This window comes from Thamnophis elegans, chromosome 3, assembly GCF_009769535.1.
Source record: "Thamnophis elegans isolate rThaEle1 chromosome 3, rThaEle1.pri, whole genome shotgun sequence".
Classification (NCBI taxonomy): domain Eukaryota; kingdom Metazoa; phylum Chordata; class Lepidosauria; order Squamata; family Colubridae; genus Thamnophis; species Thamnophis elegans.
Window position 1 is genome coordinate 88,117,512 of NC_045543.1, and position 19,827 is coordinate 88,137,338.

The window sequence follows — 19,827 nt, forward strand, 5'->3', positions numbered from 1 at the left end:
TTTGTCAAATTTGCCCCACAGCCTCCCCCATATCAATGGGGAAAACTTCCCAGTTCTGGAGAAGCCCTTAAACGAAATGATGAAGTGACCGAGAGCCAAGCAGAATTCCCTTCCTCCTCCCGAGCGCTTGCCACCCCGCGCCCATTGACTCAGAAGCCGAGCCCAGAGAATTCAGCCGAGCTCCTTCTCCGCCAAGGGTGCAAGAGCGCACCCATCGGCCAGAAATGGGCCACCTTCACAGGTCCTGCTCGCTGGAGAACAGCGGGACTGCTTTCCCACTCAGCGGATCCGGCTTGAGCAGCCTGGCTGGGAGAGGAGCAGTTGGCAAGAGCGCGGAGCTGAGGGCTGCCGCTGCCGTGGGAGGTGCGTTGGAGGACACAAGGCTCGCTGGAGAAAGAATGTAGAGGCAGCTCAGCGGGGAACAGGGGAGGATGTGGCGGCGCGTGTGAACCGGGACTCGTCGCCGAGGAGAGTTCGGCGGGAGGAGTCCCGCAAGGCCGAGAGGAGGAGGCGGCGGAGCAGGAGCAGCAGCAGAGGAGGGGGAGGCATCCGCTCGCAGCACGGCCAGCGGAGTTTTTTCTCCTTCGGCTGGACGGCGCGGTCGGGAGGCGCTGATCGTCCCGTTGCGGCTGCGCTCTTGGCTAAGCGGGAACTTTTGGCCCCACAAAAGTGGGACTCGGCAGAGCAGAGCGCTTGGCGCCAACAAACCTCCAGCCGGCATGAGGCGCGCCGGGCAAAGAGCGGGCAAGGAAGGAGAGGAGCGGACGCCAGGTGAGCGGGAAGGCAACGCCGCGCGGAGTTAAAGGGCGAAAGGGGTGGGACGCCTCGCCTCTCACAATCCGAATTGGCACGAGTCGCTTGGGAATCGGGTGGGACCGATGGGGCAATTGTAAGGGCGAAGGCGAGCCAAGAGACAGAGACAGAGACAGAGACAGAGACAGAGAGACAGAGAGAGAGAGAGAGAGAGAGAGAGAGAGAGAGAGAGAGAGAGAGAGAGAGAGAGAGAGAGAGAGAGAGAGAGAGAGAGAGAGAGAGAGAGAAGGCGATGCGCCCGCAAAGCCACAGCCGTGCGATTTGCAAGCTTATTTGGGGCTGGTGGCGGGGGGGGGGAGAGCCCGGCTGGTGACGGGGACGAGGTGGGACCGTTTACACATCTCGTGTCGCCAAAAACGACAAAAGGCATCTGGCCCCGATCCTCGTCCCCTTTTTGAACTTGGTGGACCCACAATTGTATTCTCCCTTCACGACGGGGCTGTGCTGGGCACTGGTTCTAAGTGAACTCCAGTTCACCATCACCGATCTCCACATTTCGTTATGTGGCGGGTGGGTTTGAAGACTCCTCCCCTTTTTAAAAAGTTGCGGTGGGACCCTCGCCCATTAACGGGCCTTAATCCAGAGCAGCTTCCTCGGCAGCGCGTTCATGCGGGGAAGAGACCAAGGACCCAATCGGCATCTGGCTTAGCGGGGGTCCCCTTGGCCTTTCCAGCTTTTGATGATCCGACATTCAGACGACACAATCGGGCTAACTAAACTTCCCCCAAAACAATTTTGGGGAAATATAAACGAACAATGAAAGTAACAGGGAAGATGAGCATGAGATTAAGGGGAGTGCATAAGCACACCAGTGTGCCTACCGTCCCTGTCCTAATATTCCCCTGTATTGGTATTCATTTCATATATTCATATTATGTATATACATATATCTGTTATCTAATTCATGCTTGATGAAATAAAATATTATTATTATCATAGCACTGTGCATCGGATAAACCATTCCCAACCCAACACCTCCCAAAGTGTTGGATTAAGACAGGGAATTAGAGTGCCAGATGGGAAAATTTAATTTATAGCATCAGTTTTTAAGCCAGGAGGCATTGTTCTCCTCCTTTGCTTTGGAGTTTGCTTGTGCATTTATTTGGTTAAAATGTTCATGTACTGAATTTATACCCCGCCTTTCCTCCAGGGCAGCTCAGGGTAGTATACCTAGCAGGATCCGCCTAAGTGGGTTGGACTGAAAGCATATGACTGACTTCAAACTACTCAGAAGGGCAGACTTGAACCCCAGTCTTCTAGATCTAATTCAACATTCTTTGTATTTGCTTCTGGTATGATCAGGTGAATGCATTTTCAGGACACCCATGGATCTTCTCTGGAAATCTTGGAAAAAAATTCACAAAAAATGGACAGAATTTAGGATAACTGCAGCAAGGTTTTAAAATGGCCATATTAAATAGCTCTAAAGAAACGGCTGAGATTTCAAAAGTTTGGAGTACAAGGAAGAGAAAAGCACTTTTTTAGGAAACAGCCTAGTCTTTGAAATGAGGAGATCTCTATGAAGATAGCTTCTAAAAAACAAAAATGTACTCATTGTGTTCTCTGGAAGTATAATGGAAGAAAATAAGCAGAAGTATATGAGATGCAATTCTAAAGTAATGGTAAATTTAGCAAAATGTGGTAATAAAATATGGGCAGTCATCCAATGCATAATCAAACCAATGCCATTTGCTTGCAAAGAAACATGCAGCTTCTACTGAGCCAGTGATTGGACAGGCCTTCGTAAAGTACTCTGGAAATGGGCAGGTCAAATCCAGAAAAAAGATGGAGCCTCTTAAAGGTTTAAGGTTTTTTTTGCTTTAAGGTTTAAGGTTTAAAGTGAAATTGAAGGATGGTAACTAACAGTTCAACTCCTTTCCTATATAATTAACTACTAAATAAACACACTTAATTTCTTTCCTATTCCAGACTGATCACATTTAAGTCTCTTCCCACTTCAGACATAAAACTGCATATATGGACTTTCAAAAGTTAATTTGGAAGAAGAACTTTAGGCAGTATCTCTCTGCTGCAAATTAAAGCAGCCCCACTTTTTTTTCAAGCAATTAAAACTGAAGATTCACAACTTCTGCATACTGCTATTGAATATCATATATTGAATATATATATATTCTGTGCAAGAGAATTTAATCGGATACACACTTTTGATCTACAAGAAAGGGCAATCCAAATATTTATTTTATTTAAACAATTTATATGGCTACCCACCTCACTATTAAGTCTTTGGGTGGAAGGATCCTTCCTTCCTTCCTTCCTTCCTTCCTTCCTTCCTTCCCCATACAAATGGACTTTTTGCATAAAATACAGCATGTTATAAAATAAATTAAATTGCAACTGGGGAGTTCTGTAATGGTTTGCTTCAAGAACAACTCGTTGATCAGTTTGAAATGTCATATCGTCTCCCTGGGTCATTGTTTTATCAGACAAGCAGAAACATGCTGGGCAGACAGTTACAGATCATACAAGGTCAAAATATTCACATGACATCATATTCGGCGTGTAGAGCTATTATTTCATTTGTGGACTGCTCTGTGGAGTATTGTAACTAGAACAGAGTGACGTAGCCTGAAATAAAATGAATACGGACTGGAATCTCGTATAAACATAAGCACAGCATCTTTCTGATAGTAAATACAATAAAGCTGCTCTGTCCTTTTCTTCAGGCTGATACGGGATCATGATTTTAATGAGTAGAAGAAGTTTTGAGTTTGTTCAAAATCTGAAGCACTTCTCCACTTGTTCATTTCCATATTCACACTCCCTTCTGCTCCCTCTCTTCCTCTCCATCTGAAGTAAAGGACAAGGGGGAAAATAGAGGGGCATCAGGGGACAGCATCTGGAGTGCCTGGCAAGGACACTCCTCCTCCGCTCATGATTTCATGACTCTCTCTGGGTTCAGACTTATGGGAAGAAGGTTTAAAGGTACATGGACTGCTTCTCCTATTCTCTCCCTTTCCCACAATCTCCCTCTTGTAAGGATCCAATTTCAATGCATCCACCATCTGGAAAGAATATTACTTCAGCTAGACTTCAGGAACATGAGAACACTTTTCTTCAAACAGCCAGCCCATACATACCCTCAGCTTCACAAATATTTATACAAATCTAAACCCCCCAATAATCTTAACTAAATCACCTTATTTTTGCTGGTATATCCCAGTGATATTGAGCTGCAGTGCATGAATTGACTGGTGGTCTGCTTTTAATTTCCTGTTTTACAGATGATGTAATTTCACTGCTTTCTTGACTATGGAAACCTAATATTGTGTTTGCTGTTAATTTTGCATTCATTTTACAAGTCCTGCATTGTCTATTTTCACCATTCTTGGTCATGAAAAACAGTGGGGTACTTAGGCAGAATCTGTTTGTCTGTCTATCTGTACTTACATCTGCCTGTATTTACACCTGTCTGTCTGTCATCTATGTCTATCTATCTATCATCTATGTCTGTCTATCTATCATCTAATTTCACACGCATCCCTGTCAGACAGCTAACAACCAATCAATTGGCAGCCCCTGATATCAAATATGTGAATGGAGTTTGGAACACATCAAATCCATCACCTAGATCAGACCTGCACAACTTGTAAAGGGGACAGGATGACACTGATACATTAAAAATCATTGCAAGCTGCAAAGAAATAGTTGATGTGCCATTCAGCTACTCTGCAGCTAATGGAGCAGAGTTAATGGAATTATTACTTGCTAAAAATTGCCAGCAGGCCACACAAAGACTGCTTCGTGGGATACTTGTGGCCTGAAGGCCATATGCTATGCAGGCCTGACCTAGATGCTGCATACATCTTGCTCATGGTCAGGCTGCAATGAAAACCAATAGGAAATGACTGCAGAAATGTGGAGCATTCCAGACACATACCTCTGGGTGCACAAGAGCCATAATTTTAAGAATTATGACAAACATGCGTTGGTTGAAGTAATTAGTGCACATCTAAGGGAAGACATGTTGACACCTTCTTGGAACTTTCTGATATCAGTTAGATAATTTAGATCAATCAATGAGTCTCTGGAAGGCATTCAAAACAGCCAGATCTACACAACCCTTTCAGTTTCTAGAGGAATTGCTTGATGGCGTCATTACCAGGTGGAAGCCTTCTGATATACATATGTGATATATCTTAATAATATACATTAGGGCTTTGAACCTGATACTGATATCATCTCTCATAGGTTCCTATTCAAAATAATAGAAGTATCCGCTTTGCCTGGTAGTCCTTTAGATTAACTGTTTCCATTTGTAAACAGTAAAGTAATCATTACAATCAGAGGTGACATGCAAGTAGTAGTAGTAATAGTAGTAGTAGTAGTAGTAGTAGTAGTAGTAGTAGTAGTAAAAGTCATAGGTACTGGAGTTCCAGTGTGTTAAGGACGTGACCCGTCAAAACCGCATTCCACAAAAGCGCGGTTGACGAAATCGCGTATGTGACGTCATCACAACGCGATGAAAAAGATCGAAAAATTGAAATAAAAATTAAATTACAGCAAGCCGATTCACATACTATATTGCCAAAAGTATTTGCTCACCCATCCACATAATCAGACTCAGTTGTGAGCAAATACTTTTGGCAATATAGTATATATAGCAGACTTTAAAACAGCATTTCTTCAAGGACTACAATCCAAAAGTAGGCAAAGGCAGGATATTTGAGTGTCTGTGTGTGTGTGTGTGTGTGTGTGTGTGTGTGTGTGTGAGAGAGAGAGAGAGAGAGAGAGAGAGAGAGAGGGGGGGGGGGGAGAAGATTTTAAAGGTTCCTCTTATATCCCCCTGCTATTTGTTTCCAGCATAAAGTTTACATGAGATGCTTTATTGTCTTGGGCCCCTGGATATGGGAATCTGTAAGAATGTATTTTCCAGATTGCCTCTGCCCATCCTTTCCAATTTTCTGCGTGAAGAAAGACATGTCTGGAATAGATAATGCCTTCCAGAGGCACATATGATGGACGGGGCTGAAGCAAGCAGCAAATGTTGGCTGTAACCCAAAATGGGTGAGGATAGTTATTCTCCCATATGCCCCTCTTTTTCTTCTTTCTGCTAACTCTCACTCTGAAATTAATATATAGGCAGCATATACAGTATGTTACTCTAGGGCTGCGGGCTGATTATCCATGCATTTAAGGACAAGGATTGAAACTGCTGGACAAAAGACTCTATGTATATTACTTTGGCCTACATTCCTTTGATCGGTATGAAATTATTTTTCATAGAACAGCCAACAAATTAATAAACAATAGAAAAATCTGCTACAATGTGCCAAATATAGGATAGTATTAAATTTATGATTTGGTGTGTGATCAGCAACTATCTGTCTGGCATGTCTCACCGTAAATGCTTACATACGATATTGTCTTGGAATGAACTGAAGAAGCTATTTTGGATGAGAAGTGAAACATTTTCAAAGGAAAAAAAAAACCCCAAAGGGCAACGCCCAGTTGACTTTTGAAAAAAGCACCTTTGAGACAATTATGACCTGGATGATTAAGCATCTCCATAGACCTTGAAAGTACGTGCTGTTTTCTTGTGTAAAACGTACCATTTGTGGATCTGATTCATTCTGGTGCAGTGAAGTGGTTTAAAGGCAGTTGGATTGGACGTTTTCCATTGTTGTGTTTATCAAGGAAAAAAGGAGGAGGGAATCAATGTATAAATAGGACTGTATAACTTAGCAATTATCTGATGAAGATTTGTTCTGCCGTGGAAATATACACTTAGTATTTTATCAGGAGATACTCTTATTATCTCGTCTTATTGTTTCTCCAAAGCATTCACAATGCCCTACGTGGTTCCCCAACCCATATCTTATCTTCACAATATCCCTGTGTAATAAATTAGTAAGGGAGATAACGATTGGCTTAAGATCAGCCAATGAGCTTTGAAGTATGGTGGGATTTCCCAAGGTCTATGTAATCTAGCCTAACTCTCTTACCCAGAGAGTAATATTAGCTCCGAGTTACTTTCTTAGCCTTAGTCCACTGAGTCAGATCATGTTTCATAATGAAATCGAGTACATACTTGTTTTGCTGACATATTTAACTGTTCTTATCCAACAGAGGGTTTAAACAAGAGGCCCTCCCATAGTTTTGTCAGGTTCTAGCAATCAGCTTTGCTTTTTTCAACTTGAAGCCTTCCTTGCTTGTTGGAAATTCTTGGAAGTGTATCCAGAGTGCCCAAATTGCGGAGAACTGGTGGAGAGATTTTTATGTATTAAGCCTGACTTTTGTTTGGACAATAGTAATGATTCCAGGTCAGCCTCAAGCAAAATTCTCCACTTGTAGTTTTCTGATTTTCAAACTGCTATGTTTGCATAAATATTGGAACAGCAGCAAAGTGTGTTGTGTTTGGTAATTAGTAACTTAGCTGAAGCTCCTTATAAGAACTACTGGAAAAATAGCAAAGTTGGGATCTAGGAAACTGGATCTTTTAGCTATATTGGGAGTTTTTTTTATTGCCACCAGCAACTATATAGAAGACAAGCAAACTGGTAAGCAAAACTTCCATCTGTGGGCCAAAGTAGCTTGTTGGCAAGTCCCTTTTTTTTTCCATTTCTGCATTTTTCTCTGCAGTTCTCTTTCCCTCCATCCCCCAACTCTGAGTTTGCAAATAGCATCCCAGGGCTGCCAGTAGCTGAATCTGAATATATAAAAATATATTTGGGAGTTGAAAAAGAGGGATCAAAGCCTTACTTGCTCCCCTTCAAACGAATTCTCTTTTTCCCTTCCAGCAACCAACATTTGTGCTTCCACTCTTGCTATTACCTCCACTTTCTGAATGTTCTGTATAGGCTTGAATGGGCAGATCTAATTATTTACAGTTGTTAGGAGGCAACGGGAGCCTCCTGTTTACCGTGTTAGAAGTCTGTAGGAATGCCAACAGTTTGTTTTCACCTTCAGGGAAGGTGTCTTAGTCAGTCATAAAAGAAAGACAATCGCAACCCTCTTTTTCTGCTCAACATATTGCATATTCATTCTCCTGCTGGGGAGTTCTTTCTTTCAATCTGTAATTTGGCTGTCTTCTCCCTTGTTGTTGTTAGTTGCGAAGTTGTGTCTGACGCATCGTGACCCCATGGACAAAGTTCCTCCAGGCCTTTCTGTTCTCTACCATCCCCTGGAATCCATTTAAGCTCACGCCTACTGTTTTGGTGACTCCATCCAGCCACCTCATTCTCTGTCGCCCCCTTCTTCTTCTGCCCTCAATTTTTCCCAGCATTAGGCTCTTCTTTAGTGAGTCCTTCCATCTCATTAGGTAGCAAAAGTATTTAAGTTTCATCTTCAGGATCTGGTCTTCTAAAGAGCACTCTGGGTTGATCTCCTCTAGGACTGATCAGCCAAGAAGGGAAGGCGGGGAGCCAAGCATCCCCCCAATGGTTGCAAACCTTCCCCATATGCAAGAAACACTGCAAACTCCTATTTTTTGCAGCAGGACTCGTGCTTAAAAATGAATATGGATGTCTGCTAGTAATGACCACATTACTAGCAGGACAATGCTGGTGCATAGGCTTTGTACATGGTGCAATGGTAAGCCACAGAGGCCATGTCAACTAATATTGATCTGATATTAGAAATGTCAATACAGCGTTAATAAATCTGTGTGCTGGAATTGTATGAACATCCACTCTCCTTTTACTTTGACTCTGATTTTTATGTAAAAACAACTTCCATGCCAGAGCTGTATATTTTTTCAAAGTCAACCCCAGGGTTTCTCTGCAAGTTGCCACCGAATTATAATTTCTAATATAATATAATAGTAAAGAATAGCTAGATAACGATCGTATTTAATTTTAATTATTTAACAAGCCAATGCATGCTGTGAAAAGAGCTTTTGGAAGCATACGGGGCATTTCCTAACCAACGTAAGCCTTTCAGTGCAAGAGAAGGGTAGAATAAGTTGTCAGACTGGTTAGGAAAGAGTCTGCTCCAATGCCAAATCTCAATTTTATGTCAGTAGTCTTCCTGGCATACTTTGTCAATTCTCAAGCATTTCATTAGTGGCTCAGCATTTTTGACCTGATTCACTAACAGTAGGGAGAAATGTTCCCTGGTCAAAAAAAAAAACCCCTCAGTTGCTAAAGAAGTCACGATCCTTGGACACTCTTGGTTGACTGAAATGCATTCAGTGGCTTCAAGGTGAAGGAAGAAGAACCTGCCTGAGGGGAGACCTCTTCAAGGAGGTCAGGTGATGCAATAATGAGGGTTTTTTAAAATGAAGACTGTCCTATTCATCTAATCATTTCAAATTTGATTATTGGGTGAATAGGCGGAAATATAAATGTAATAATAATAATGATAATAATAATCAAAATACAAAGACATACAAGTAGAAATTGAACGACTATTGCAAGGGCAAACAAGGGTAGTAGCAATAGTAATAAGCACCTTGGGTGCAGTCCCAAAACAACTAGAGCACCACTTGAACACCATAGGCATTGACAAATTTACCATCAGTCAATTGCAGAAGGCAGCTGTACTTGGAACTACTTCCATCCTGCGATGATGTCTGTAACACCATCAAACATCCAGATTTGCCTATCCCAGGTCCTTGGTAAGAACTCAATAGGTAGACAAAAATGCCAAGTCCAGACTGAACATCTGGCTGACTGTGCGATTAATAATAATAATGTGGAGTTGTAATTTTTAAATGACTATAGAGTGCTGTAATGGCTTGCCTAATAGTTCATTTCTTTCTTTAATTTTCTCTGCAAAGTTTGAAAAGGTACAGTTGTTTCACAAAGCCACATGACTCTCTCTGTGCTCTAAAGAGCATCCTACAGTTCTGGGTCCCCTCCCCCAGCTTTGGATGCATGGTGATAATCTTGGCTGAGCCAAGAAAAACATTATCAGTGATTCCATAGCATGGAGTATCACTTTGAGGCAAATCATGGCCACTTGTTTGTTGTGTTTCATTCTTTACTTTTATATAATTGGCTTAGATGAGTTTTGTTGTTGGACAGATTGAAAATGTAAGTAACCATGAGAGATGGCAATGACCATCCATAAAAGCCCAATCGGAATAATATATTATCTTTTTGGACTGCATCGATCAATATGCTTTGGAAGAGTGTATGTTGACTGGATCTCTTCAGATGTTACATCTGATATACGGTAATATCTGAACTTCTTTCTTAAGATAACTGTGAAATCTAAGTACTGTGCAATTTTCAGTCTATTATCTGTGCTTAGTACTGGATTGTCAGCAAAAAATACTAATAAGATGGCCTTTAACTAGATGGATTTTCTAATTACAACTAGTGTTGCTGTGAAAGCTGAATCACTGGATAGGGATTCATTGCCGCATTGTCTAGAGCAGGGGTGTCAAACTCGAGTTCATTGAGGGCTTCATCAGGGTTGTGTTTGACCTCGGGGGTGAGGGCGTGACCAGGGGGCATGGCCAGCCTGTGGTGGCCCAAGCGCTCTGCCAGTGAAAATGGAGCTCAGGAAGGCTGCACAAAGCCCTCCTGAGCTTCATTTTCATTGGCAGAGGCACCATGGGCCAGTCCTTCACTGTTTCCAGGTGGCCCGCAGGCCAGATCTAAGCATGCTGCAGGCCAGATCTGGCCCAGGGGCCTTGAGTTTGGCACCCCTGGTCTAGAGGATGCTACAAGTGGTGCTGCCCTTTTCTTTTACAAAAAGAATACAATTGAAGTGTGTCTGTCTAATAAAAGGGAGAGGAAGAGATCAGATCAGGAATGTGCAGAAGAGGGGGCGGTTAAGAAACAAGAAGTAGAGGGGAGAGAAATTGGATGCTTCAGCAGGAAGTATTTTTCCTATGAAGTGAAGGAATTCTATTTCAAGTTCTATGCAACATTTTCCCAGGCAAAGTTTGTATTGGATTGCAGTCTGTTACTCATTTAAGATGCCATTTCAGACAGTTGCAGTCAGGACCAGTTCTATAATTAGGCACAGCCTGACAAGTTCAGACAGCACATTTTGGGTGTTTTGAAAGGGTAAAAATGAAGAGGTTGTGATTTTACCATTAATGCATCATTACTGCCAGAAATGAGATGTCCTTGTGGCATTGCTTCTCTCTTGTGCTCAACTAATTTAACAGGCCTTGAATTCTAGGCAGATGACTCTGGACTGTGGCAGGGTAGAAGAGAAGATGATAATACCATCTAATATTTTAATTTCAGTCAATAAATATCAAATCAGTGCTGCCCTGTGTCTACAATTGTATCTATATTTTAACTTGTATCTTGTTTTGTTTCGTTTTCTGTGAAAATCATTGCTTGGAAATTCATTCCTACACTAATTCTGCCCTTCCCCTTAATATGTAATAACTTGCTCCCGTTTTTCAGTCCTATGTGATGATATAAAATGAACTTGGCCTTTTTTGGCACAGTGACAATGTATTTGATATGGAAAGTCTTTTATAATAGAAACCTCACCTGTTTGATAATAGTAGCCTCACCTGTATCTCCTTTGCCTTGAGGATCTGATTGCTCTCTGTTTAAAGGAGAGTTTCCTGTTCCTACTTTGTTACAACATGAGATTCAGGAAGCCTAAGGACTAACATTGTCTTTTACTTCTTTTTAAAGGTCCTGGCAGCCGAGCCTGAAGATGCTGAGATGCAATCAGCTTGGAGACATCTTTAAAGAGCCACGCTCTAAAGATTGTGGCGTGAGCTCCCCCTGGTGGAAAACAATTAGAACAAAAGTTTCTTGATGTTTAAAGTGCATCACTCTCAAGTCATGGCTATTGTTAGCACAGCGCCCCCTAGTTTCTTATTCTTTCCGGAAAATGAAGTTGTGGACCCAGTGATCGTACTTCACTACAATTATACTGGAAAGCTGAGCCGTGGAAAAGAAAAAAAATTGACCATCATTGCACTTCTCATTATCTGTGGCTTTATCATCCTGGAGAACCTAATGGTGCTGATTGCCATTTGGAAGAACAACCGATTTCACAACCGCATGTATTTTTTTATTGGCAACCTGGCCCTTTGTGACCTGTTGGCGGGAATAGTTTACAAAGTGAACATTCTGATGTCAGGAAACAAAACTTTGACTTTGTCTTCCACGATCTGGTTTGTTCGGGAAGGCAGCATGTTTGTGGCACTGGGCGCTTCTACACTCAGCCTGTTAGCTATTGCTATAGAACGGCATTTGACCATGATCAAAATGAGGCCATACGATGCCAATAAAAAGTACAGGGTTTTCCTGCTTATTGGAACATGCTGGCTTATCTCTCTTTCTCTGGGAGCTTTGCCCATCCTTGGCTGGAACTGTATTGGCAATTTAAGAGACTGCTCCACCATTTTACCACTGTACTCCAAGAAATACGTGGCATTTTGCACCATCATCTTCATAGCCATCCTAGTGGCCATTGTAATCCTCTATGCCCGCATTTACATCTTGGTGAAATCAAGCAGTCGGAATGTCACCAACCACAACAACTCAGAGAGGTCCATGGCATTGCTGAGGACTGTTGTGATTGTGGTTGGGGTTTTCATTGCCTGCTGGTCTCCCCTGTTCATTTTGTTGCTGATTGACGTCGCCTGCAAAGTGAAAGAGTGCTCAGTTTTGTATCAAGAAGATGGCTTCATAGCTTTAGCGGTCCTCAATTCAGCCATGAATCCCGTCATCTATACGCTGGCAAGCAAAGACATGCGCCGGGCCTTCTTTCGCCTGGTGTGTGGTTGCTTGGTGAAGAACAATGTTGCCATGTCTTTGCCTATCCAGCCCACCCCGGATCAGAGTCGAAGCAAATCCAGCAGCGGCAACAACACTCCAAAACTGAACGATGACTTTCTGAAAACAAAAAATTTGTCGTACATCACCGAAAAGAATAAACCTCCGTTTTATAATGGAAATGTCTGCAAGTGAAATCTGCTGACTGGGCACTTCAATGATTCTTGTGCTGTGGCTTTTACAGAGCCAAAGAGAAAGGGGTTGTTGTAGTTTTTAAGTGGAGTTTCCTGCACTTAACTCATAGGAAGGGCAAACTTGAGACCGCTGCTTAATTCAAAGTGCCTATTTTGAGCACTGAGCTTTAGGCCTTCACCAACTGATTTAGGAAAGGTTTGGCTGCCTCTTCTAGTTCCCGTGAGGATTGTGTAAAGAAGAAAAAAAAAAAGCGCTACCCCTGACATTGCATTCTTGATGCAATTCAAATGAAAAAGTGTACTTACTAGAGAAACAAGGTAGGAATGGCTGTTGATTACTCAAAAGCACTACATGAAATTCACTTCTTATGTTACAAAAGGCAACTGTGGAAGCCCTTACAGGACCCTAGCAGAGTCTTCCTCAGCCTACATCCGTCTGGAATCAATGTTTAGGACTTAAGAGAGTGCCTGGACAATTTAGCATCTATATGACTGGCTTACTTTTTCCGTAATAGAAACACTTATAAACATTCTGTGATGTCACAGTCATTCAGCAAGCAGTCTGGGAAAAATGCGAAATCATTTCATAATGATGGCTGGTCAGCTGGTTGCATATGTGTACAAAACGCCCTTCTCCACTGTTACTGTTCATTGGCCGCAGGAGACAAAACTTTCCCTATCCTGCAGTTTAAGGTGAATAATATACAGATATTCTATCCAGAAGAGATGCAATGGCTCAGTGGCTAAGACTCTGAGCTTGTCAATCAGAAAAGTTGGTAGCTCGAATCCCTAGCACCGCGTAATGGAGTGAGCTCCTGTTACTTGTCCCAGCTTCTGCCAACCTAGCTGTTCAAAAGCATGTAAAAATGCAAATAGAAAAATAGGAACCACCTTTGGTGGGAAGGTAACAGTGTTCCATGCACCTTCGGCATTTAATCATGCCGGCCACAATCACAGAGATGTCTTCGTACAGAACTGGCTCTTCGCCTTTAAAACGGAGATGAAAACCACCATCCAGAGTCGGGAATGACTTGCACATATGTGTGAGGGGAACCTTTTCCTTTACCTTATTCTATCCAGGCTGCAATGTTATTGATTTCTGTTAACATTTTCACAAATATTTATTCATCTATTTTGAGATGTGTTATATCAAGAAATCAGGGCTTAAGTTAGAATGCGGTGGTTTATTTTGCCAGGACTGATAAACAGCTGCAGGCCCAGCATTTGTTGTGTTGAAGTACACCAATCAAGGCATCCTAGGGAGGAAAAAGAGGGATTTTAATTTGGGGCACCAACCTTTGTTTTTCTTTGTATTTGTTTTCTTTTTATTATGCCTGCTGTGTGGCATAGGTTTACATTATATGGCATTATAATATGCTAGTCTGTATATAATATAACTTTTTATTGTAACAAGTACTGTGAACATGTAATCTTCAAATATTTTTTAAGTAAATGAAGAAAACATCTTTATGTAAGTTTTGTGAGATAGAAAATAGATGCTCAGTTAATCCAGTAATCAGTCTTGCATTTACCGGTGCAAATTTCCAGTGCAAATCAGCAGTTGTGACTAGAAGCCATTTCTGTATTCTTCTGTATATATATAAAAAAACGCATAATCATTGTTTTTCACTAAAATAGTTTTTTTATTATTATTTAATGTAGTTCAATGATAAAATTAAAACATGTGACTTGGAATTTCATGCATATTTCACCTACATATATTTTGATGTGGGTTTTGATTTTTTTACTATTTGGGAAGAATGTTACAGATTGAGAAATAGGTCTGCACTATTGTTGTTTAAAACCGAACCAGATAAATGGTCTATTGGAAATGATGTGATCCTCCCCAAAATCAGGAAAAGACAAAGCACAGGAAAATTGTTGCTACTTAGAGAAAGATATACAAATCACAAATCATACTTCACTGTTGACGCTCCTTGGCAGTTATATCTAGGCTCAAATTGAAATCTCTACATTACATTGAAATGTTCCTTGTTGGGGTCTTCCTATACATTAATCTATTCTTAGGCTTATCTGCCTAAGCCCTTTATACAAGTAGTCCTCAGCTTACAACCTTTCATTTAATGACTGTTCAAAGTTGCAGCATTGAAGAAATTGACTTAACAACTGATCCTTGCACTTATGACCATGACAGCATTTCTACTTATTATGATCAAAATTTGGGCATTTGGCAGCCACAATGTATTTATGATGGTTGTAGCATTGTGAGGGTTGTTTATACACAATTTTCCCAGCCCGTTTCTGACAACAAAGTCAATGGGGGAAGGTGATTTTCCTTAATGACTGCATGATTCACTTAACAACTGCAGTGATTGCTTAACAACCACAGCAAAAAAAGAAAGGTTGTAGCAACAGAAATTCTGGTCCTTTATTATGGTTATAAGCCAAGGATTCCCTGTATATACTCTGTGCTTATTTTGGACTTAAGCCTTGTTTTTCTCCTCATTGTTTTGTTAATAGATCCGGCCTATTTTTGTCAAGGTCAACTTCTTTACTCTCTACACCGGTAACAGCTCTCCATGAGGCTTAGACATTTCCTTAAATATATGCCATAATGAATTGCTGTTCCACAATCCATCTGGAAAATATAATATTTCTCAGAGAAATGCCATGAATTGATAGAATCGGCCAATTTCATAGAGCCTGTCTTAAAAAATTTGTCAGGGGAAAGTGTGATGCCTGAATTCTTCCCTCGGACTAGATCCAACCCAGTCTGGGATCGGAACCACAGCAAAGCCTATCAAATCATACAGTCAACAATGAGCCAAGTCCTGTCCATGCCTGGTGACCACTACATATGGAAATTGCTTCCACCGTGCAAGCATTTCATATTGCTTGCATGCCATGAGGGAGATCTGAATGCTATTCCTTTCGAATATATCTCTTCTTTAGATGGGTTCTTTGGGAAAAAAATTAAGAGTTATAGATATGAATCAAAATCGAAGAGCAAGAAACAAGCCCTTCTCTTTCTAAATGATGACAGAAAAATGAGACAGGAAGGGCGAGAGCAGATAAGACTGTCAAATACATCTTGAAATGCTGGCAAGGAACAGGAGACTGTCTGAGTCAGTCAGACTTTTCCTAAAGCCAAGTGTGTCCACCCATCAATCTGCACAGCCCACAAAATGTCATGAGCAACAGCTATCCTGTAAAAACGGGTAGCAAGAAAATGGTTCTGTCTTTGTGCAGTCAAGCCAAGGCTGCAGTGATAGATGAGATGCAAAACAAAACTCATTGCTGATTTTCTAACGAGGAGGGAGAAATCCTTCAGATTTCCAACTTCACATACAGTAATCTAGCAAATACCAAACCCTGCACTGATTGGATGTCATCATTACTCTGGATACGTTTACCAAAGGACTATTTCTCACTGGTTCATGTTCCTGAGCAACAGATTGGATAATTGTTATCATTTCATGAAGCCTTCCTGAACATTTCTGCTGTAGTACAGTGTCCCAGAAAACGGATCTTTTACAAGAAGCTTTTGCTTTATTTATTTACCATTTTACTAATTAGACTTACAGCTTTCCTCTGCAAATTTCACTTTTGTTTCTCCATAATTTCTTTCGGTAGTCTGAGATACAATAACTGCTACCAAATTACTAAATAAACTTCCATGGTTGAGGATAAACCTGAACCTGGATCTCCCTGGTCCAAGTACAACACCTTAATTACTACACTATATTGACTAAAAAGGGTTTAGACCATTGGTTTCTTCCAGTTGTAAAGCTGGCATTATCTGATATCCTCCAGATGTTTAGAATTAATTTCATCGTTCTCAGTATACACAGCCAATGGTCAAGGATACTGGGATCAAAATATTCAGAGGACACCATGGTGTCTATCTTGTTCTATATGTTCCAGGTCAAGTTAAAACTTCAGAATATAAAAACTAGTTTACATTTCTTAGACTATGCATTGCACAGTCAATTGGCAAACGGCAGTACTAAGTCTAATTTGAGATCATTATTTGATTGGCAATGCTGAATTTCTGAGAAAGTAATATTATAAATTAGTACTCCAAGTTTGGTTTGAGAATTGGATGTGATACTTTTTAATGTGCTTCTGGTGATTCAAAGGTTTGGAACTGTTTATTTTGAACAGGAAAGTACATATTATGGAAATGGAGGAGACAAATTGCTAGTTGACAATGATCTTGCATTTGAAGCAATGTTTCAATAAAATAATATTAAATCAGATAATTAGAACAGCTCCATTACATTATTTAGAATTATACTTACTTGAAAAAGTCAGTATTCTTTATTTCTATTTTGAAGAAGAGCTCCAGAATTTTTATTAATGAGTTCAATTTGTGAATTCTTACTTTCCCCTCCTGTTCAGCCAAATGATTTGTAATCTTAGATGACAAAGATCTAATATTACACATCTGGAAAGTATAAATTCAAAGAAAGCTGTAATATTGCATTTGCACACAATTTTAAGTACCCATTTGATATGTCATCAGTACAAAGTAATTATCAAGAAAAATGTATAGATAAAAGCAGATATAGTTTTTATTTTTAATGAAAAATTGAATCTTTCAGATTTGCAGTTTGCTGAAATTGTGGGCAGGAAAATCATGTTTCTTATATTCAACTCCCTCCCATTCAAAAGTAGCCAAGAGTCTTGTTTTATGCTTTTCTTTCTTTTTTAGAAACTGCCTAGGATGGTTAACAGCTGTTCTTTGTGAAGCGATTTGAATCATAAGCTATATTTCATCAGTCTCCAATTTAAAAGTCTCTGTAAGAAATTATGGTTTTTTTTTCTGAAATAAGTTGGAGACAAAATACTATTGTTCAAATGGTAATATAGCTCATGAAGAGACCACTTTCTGCCAGCTGGGCTGCTAGCAAGGAGGACCATTCAGTTATCTTCTCCAGATGTTAGTTTTCCAAACTGGAAATGACTTTTTGTAAGATTTGTTTAATTTGACCTTGCTACAAATACATAGCATTAAGAGGTAAATATTGACATCATAGAAAGTAAAACCTTTTTTTTTTTTGGCCCCCGTGATTTCCAGACAATACAAAAGTGGCTATAGATATAGAGAGAATTGCACTTGTTTTAAATGTACAAACTCTTTGGGAATTGAAATTCCAAAAATACAGCAGACACTTATAATTATCTTCCCAATGGCAACCATTCATAAGACAGTTATTGGCATGATATAGATATTCCTGCATCAGGAATCTGATTAATCCACCTAAATTAAATTAATATATTTCTTCTTAGGCTATTAGTTATGCAGCTGATCCAAAAAGAATCCTTGAACTGCATGCTTTTAAGGTGCCAGAAAATTCTTTGTTGTGTATACCTGAAAGAAGTGTTAATCTTAGCTTTGTGAAGATGAATTGCAAACTGCTTGAGACCATTTAAGTCAGAACTCACTTCAAGTAACAAATGCCTCTAGAAGATCTACAGGTCAGGCATGAAAGATCAAATCCACACATGAAGGTCCAGTTAAATCAGTTTATTGCTAATCATGCCTATGCACAGGAATCTTCTCAACTAACGGTGAGCATCTGCTTGGCGTTAGATAAGGATCAACAGAATTCAGGGGAGGTTGGACTTAGTTCACTTGTGCCTACATAGGGATTCTAGGCTTATCCCTCTTTTAATTCTGCCCCCAGGTTCTCCCACTCCTTAGAATTTAGAGATTTAATATTGCTTCTGTTAAAGGAAGTGTTGTCAATTAAAGTCATTTATAGATCTAAAAGTCAGAGCATGGATCTGCAGATATTGGAAAAAATTAAATGGGTTGCTCCTTGGATGAGAAACCACCAAAACCCGTCTAGAACAGTGTTTCTCAAACTTGGCAGGTTGAAGATGTCTGGAATTTAACGACCAGAATTACCCAACCCGCATGACTGTCCATGGAATTCTGGGAGTTGAAGTCTACACATCTTCAAGTTGTCAACATTGAGGAAACACTGCTCTAGACTGTAAACAGTAATCTATATTCTAAGATGTAGATTAGACTGGGAAGTTTCAAACAAAGACCAGAAGGTGATAGTGGCAAATAATTTCTGTTTCGTTGGCAAAACCACAATCCAATTGAAGGTATACAGTATTGACTCATGAGTGACTTTCTATTTTTATAGCTGTCAATAGGCTTATCCTTCGTTAATTGAACCAATCCAACATTTTTGTTAAAAGCCTCAGAGCAATTAATTTCACAATTTGGGGTGGGGTGGGAATTTTTTTGATTTCTATTACATTTATAATATATGAAAAAAAATGTAATTATGAAGTAAATGTATTTGAGTAATCCAAATTCTTATGATAGGATAATATGTTCTTTATTATTTCCTTTATTAATTTTAATCTTAAAAATACTATTATGCTTCCAGCTTCATATACCCCACCCCACCCCCAAATAAGTAACAGATGAAAAAACAGGAAACCTTATTCTACTTTGTAATGTTATAACATTACCACTACACCACTTGCCCCTACTACAGTCACTCCTTCCCCCTACTACATATGTTTCCCCTACCACCACATATTATATTCTTGTAGGAAAAGATGGGCACACAATTTTAGACATGACTGGAAAAGAAGAATTACATGCCTAATAAAACACTCTTAAACACTCTTTTATTAAATCAAAGTAATTTCACACAGCATATTAATAGAAAATTCAATGCATGTACTTCATACACAGATCACATCAAGTCAAAGTCAAAACAAATCGCAAACAATCTGGAGTAGTGTTATATACAAACTGAAATGAGACATCTGAAGTGTGGGGAAATGATCATTTACTTGAGAAACAAGAATGTGTTAAAAAGTTGATTCAGGATAACATTTCTTGTTGGCATACTATCTCACAGAGTCATTTTCCTTTGTCTGATGCTTGTTCATTGCATTTTTTTCTGTTTGCTTTCTACTATTGTGCTTATTATATTACATTTCTTACTTTTTTTTAGCTTTAATTTTCTAAAGGAAACAAGACTTGTGACACGTATATTCTAACTTCACAATCACACACAACTCAGATCTTTTCTTCTGTTAAAACTCCACTGAAGAGTAGAAAAATGGTTGTTGTCTTCAGCAGATTGACTTCAAAAATATAACTATCTACCATGTCTATATAGAATGGGACATGTGTATATGTACACAAACAGTGTTCCTGTTAA

The 19,827-nt window shown here is 40.0% G+C and overlaps 1 protein-coding gene across 1 annotated transcript; it reads left to right on the forward strand.

Annotated features, from left to right (window-relative positions):
- Positions 1-435: 435 nt before the first annotated feature.
- Positions 436-13,461, forward strand: S1PR3 (sphingosine-1-phosphate receptor 3). The gene is made up of 2 exons (XM_032214089.1): positions 436-771; positions 11,382-13,461. Exon 2 carries the CDS (start codon positions 11,508-11,510, stop codon positions 12,666-12,668), a length of 1,161 nt encoding a protein of 386 aa, XP_032069980.1. The 5' UTR covers positions 436-771; positions 11,382-11,507; the 3' UTR covers positions 12,669-13,461.
- The last annotated feature ends 6,366 nt before the right edge of the window (positions 13,462-19,827 follow it).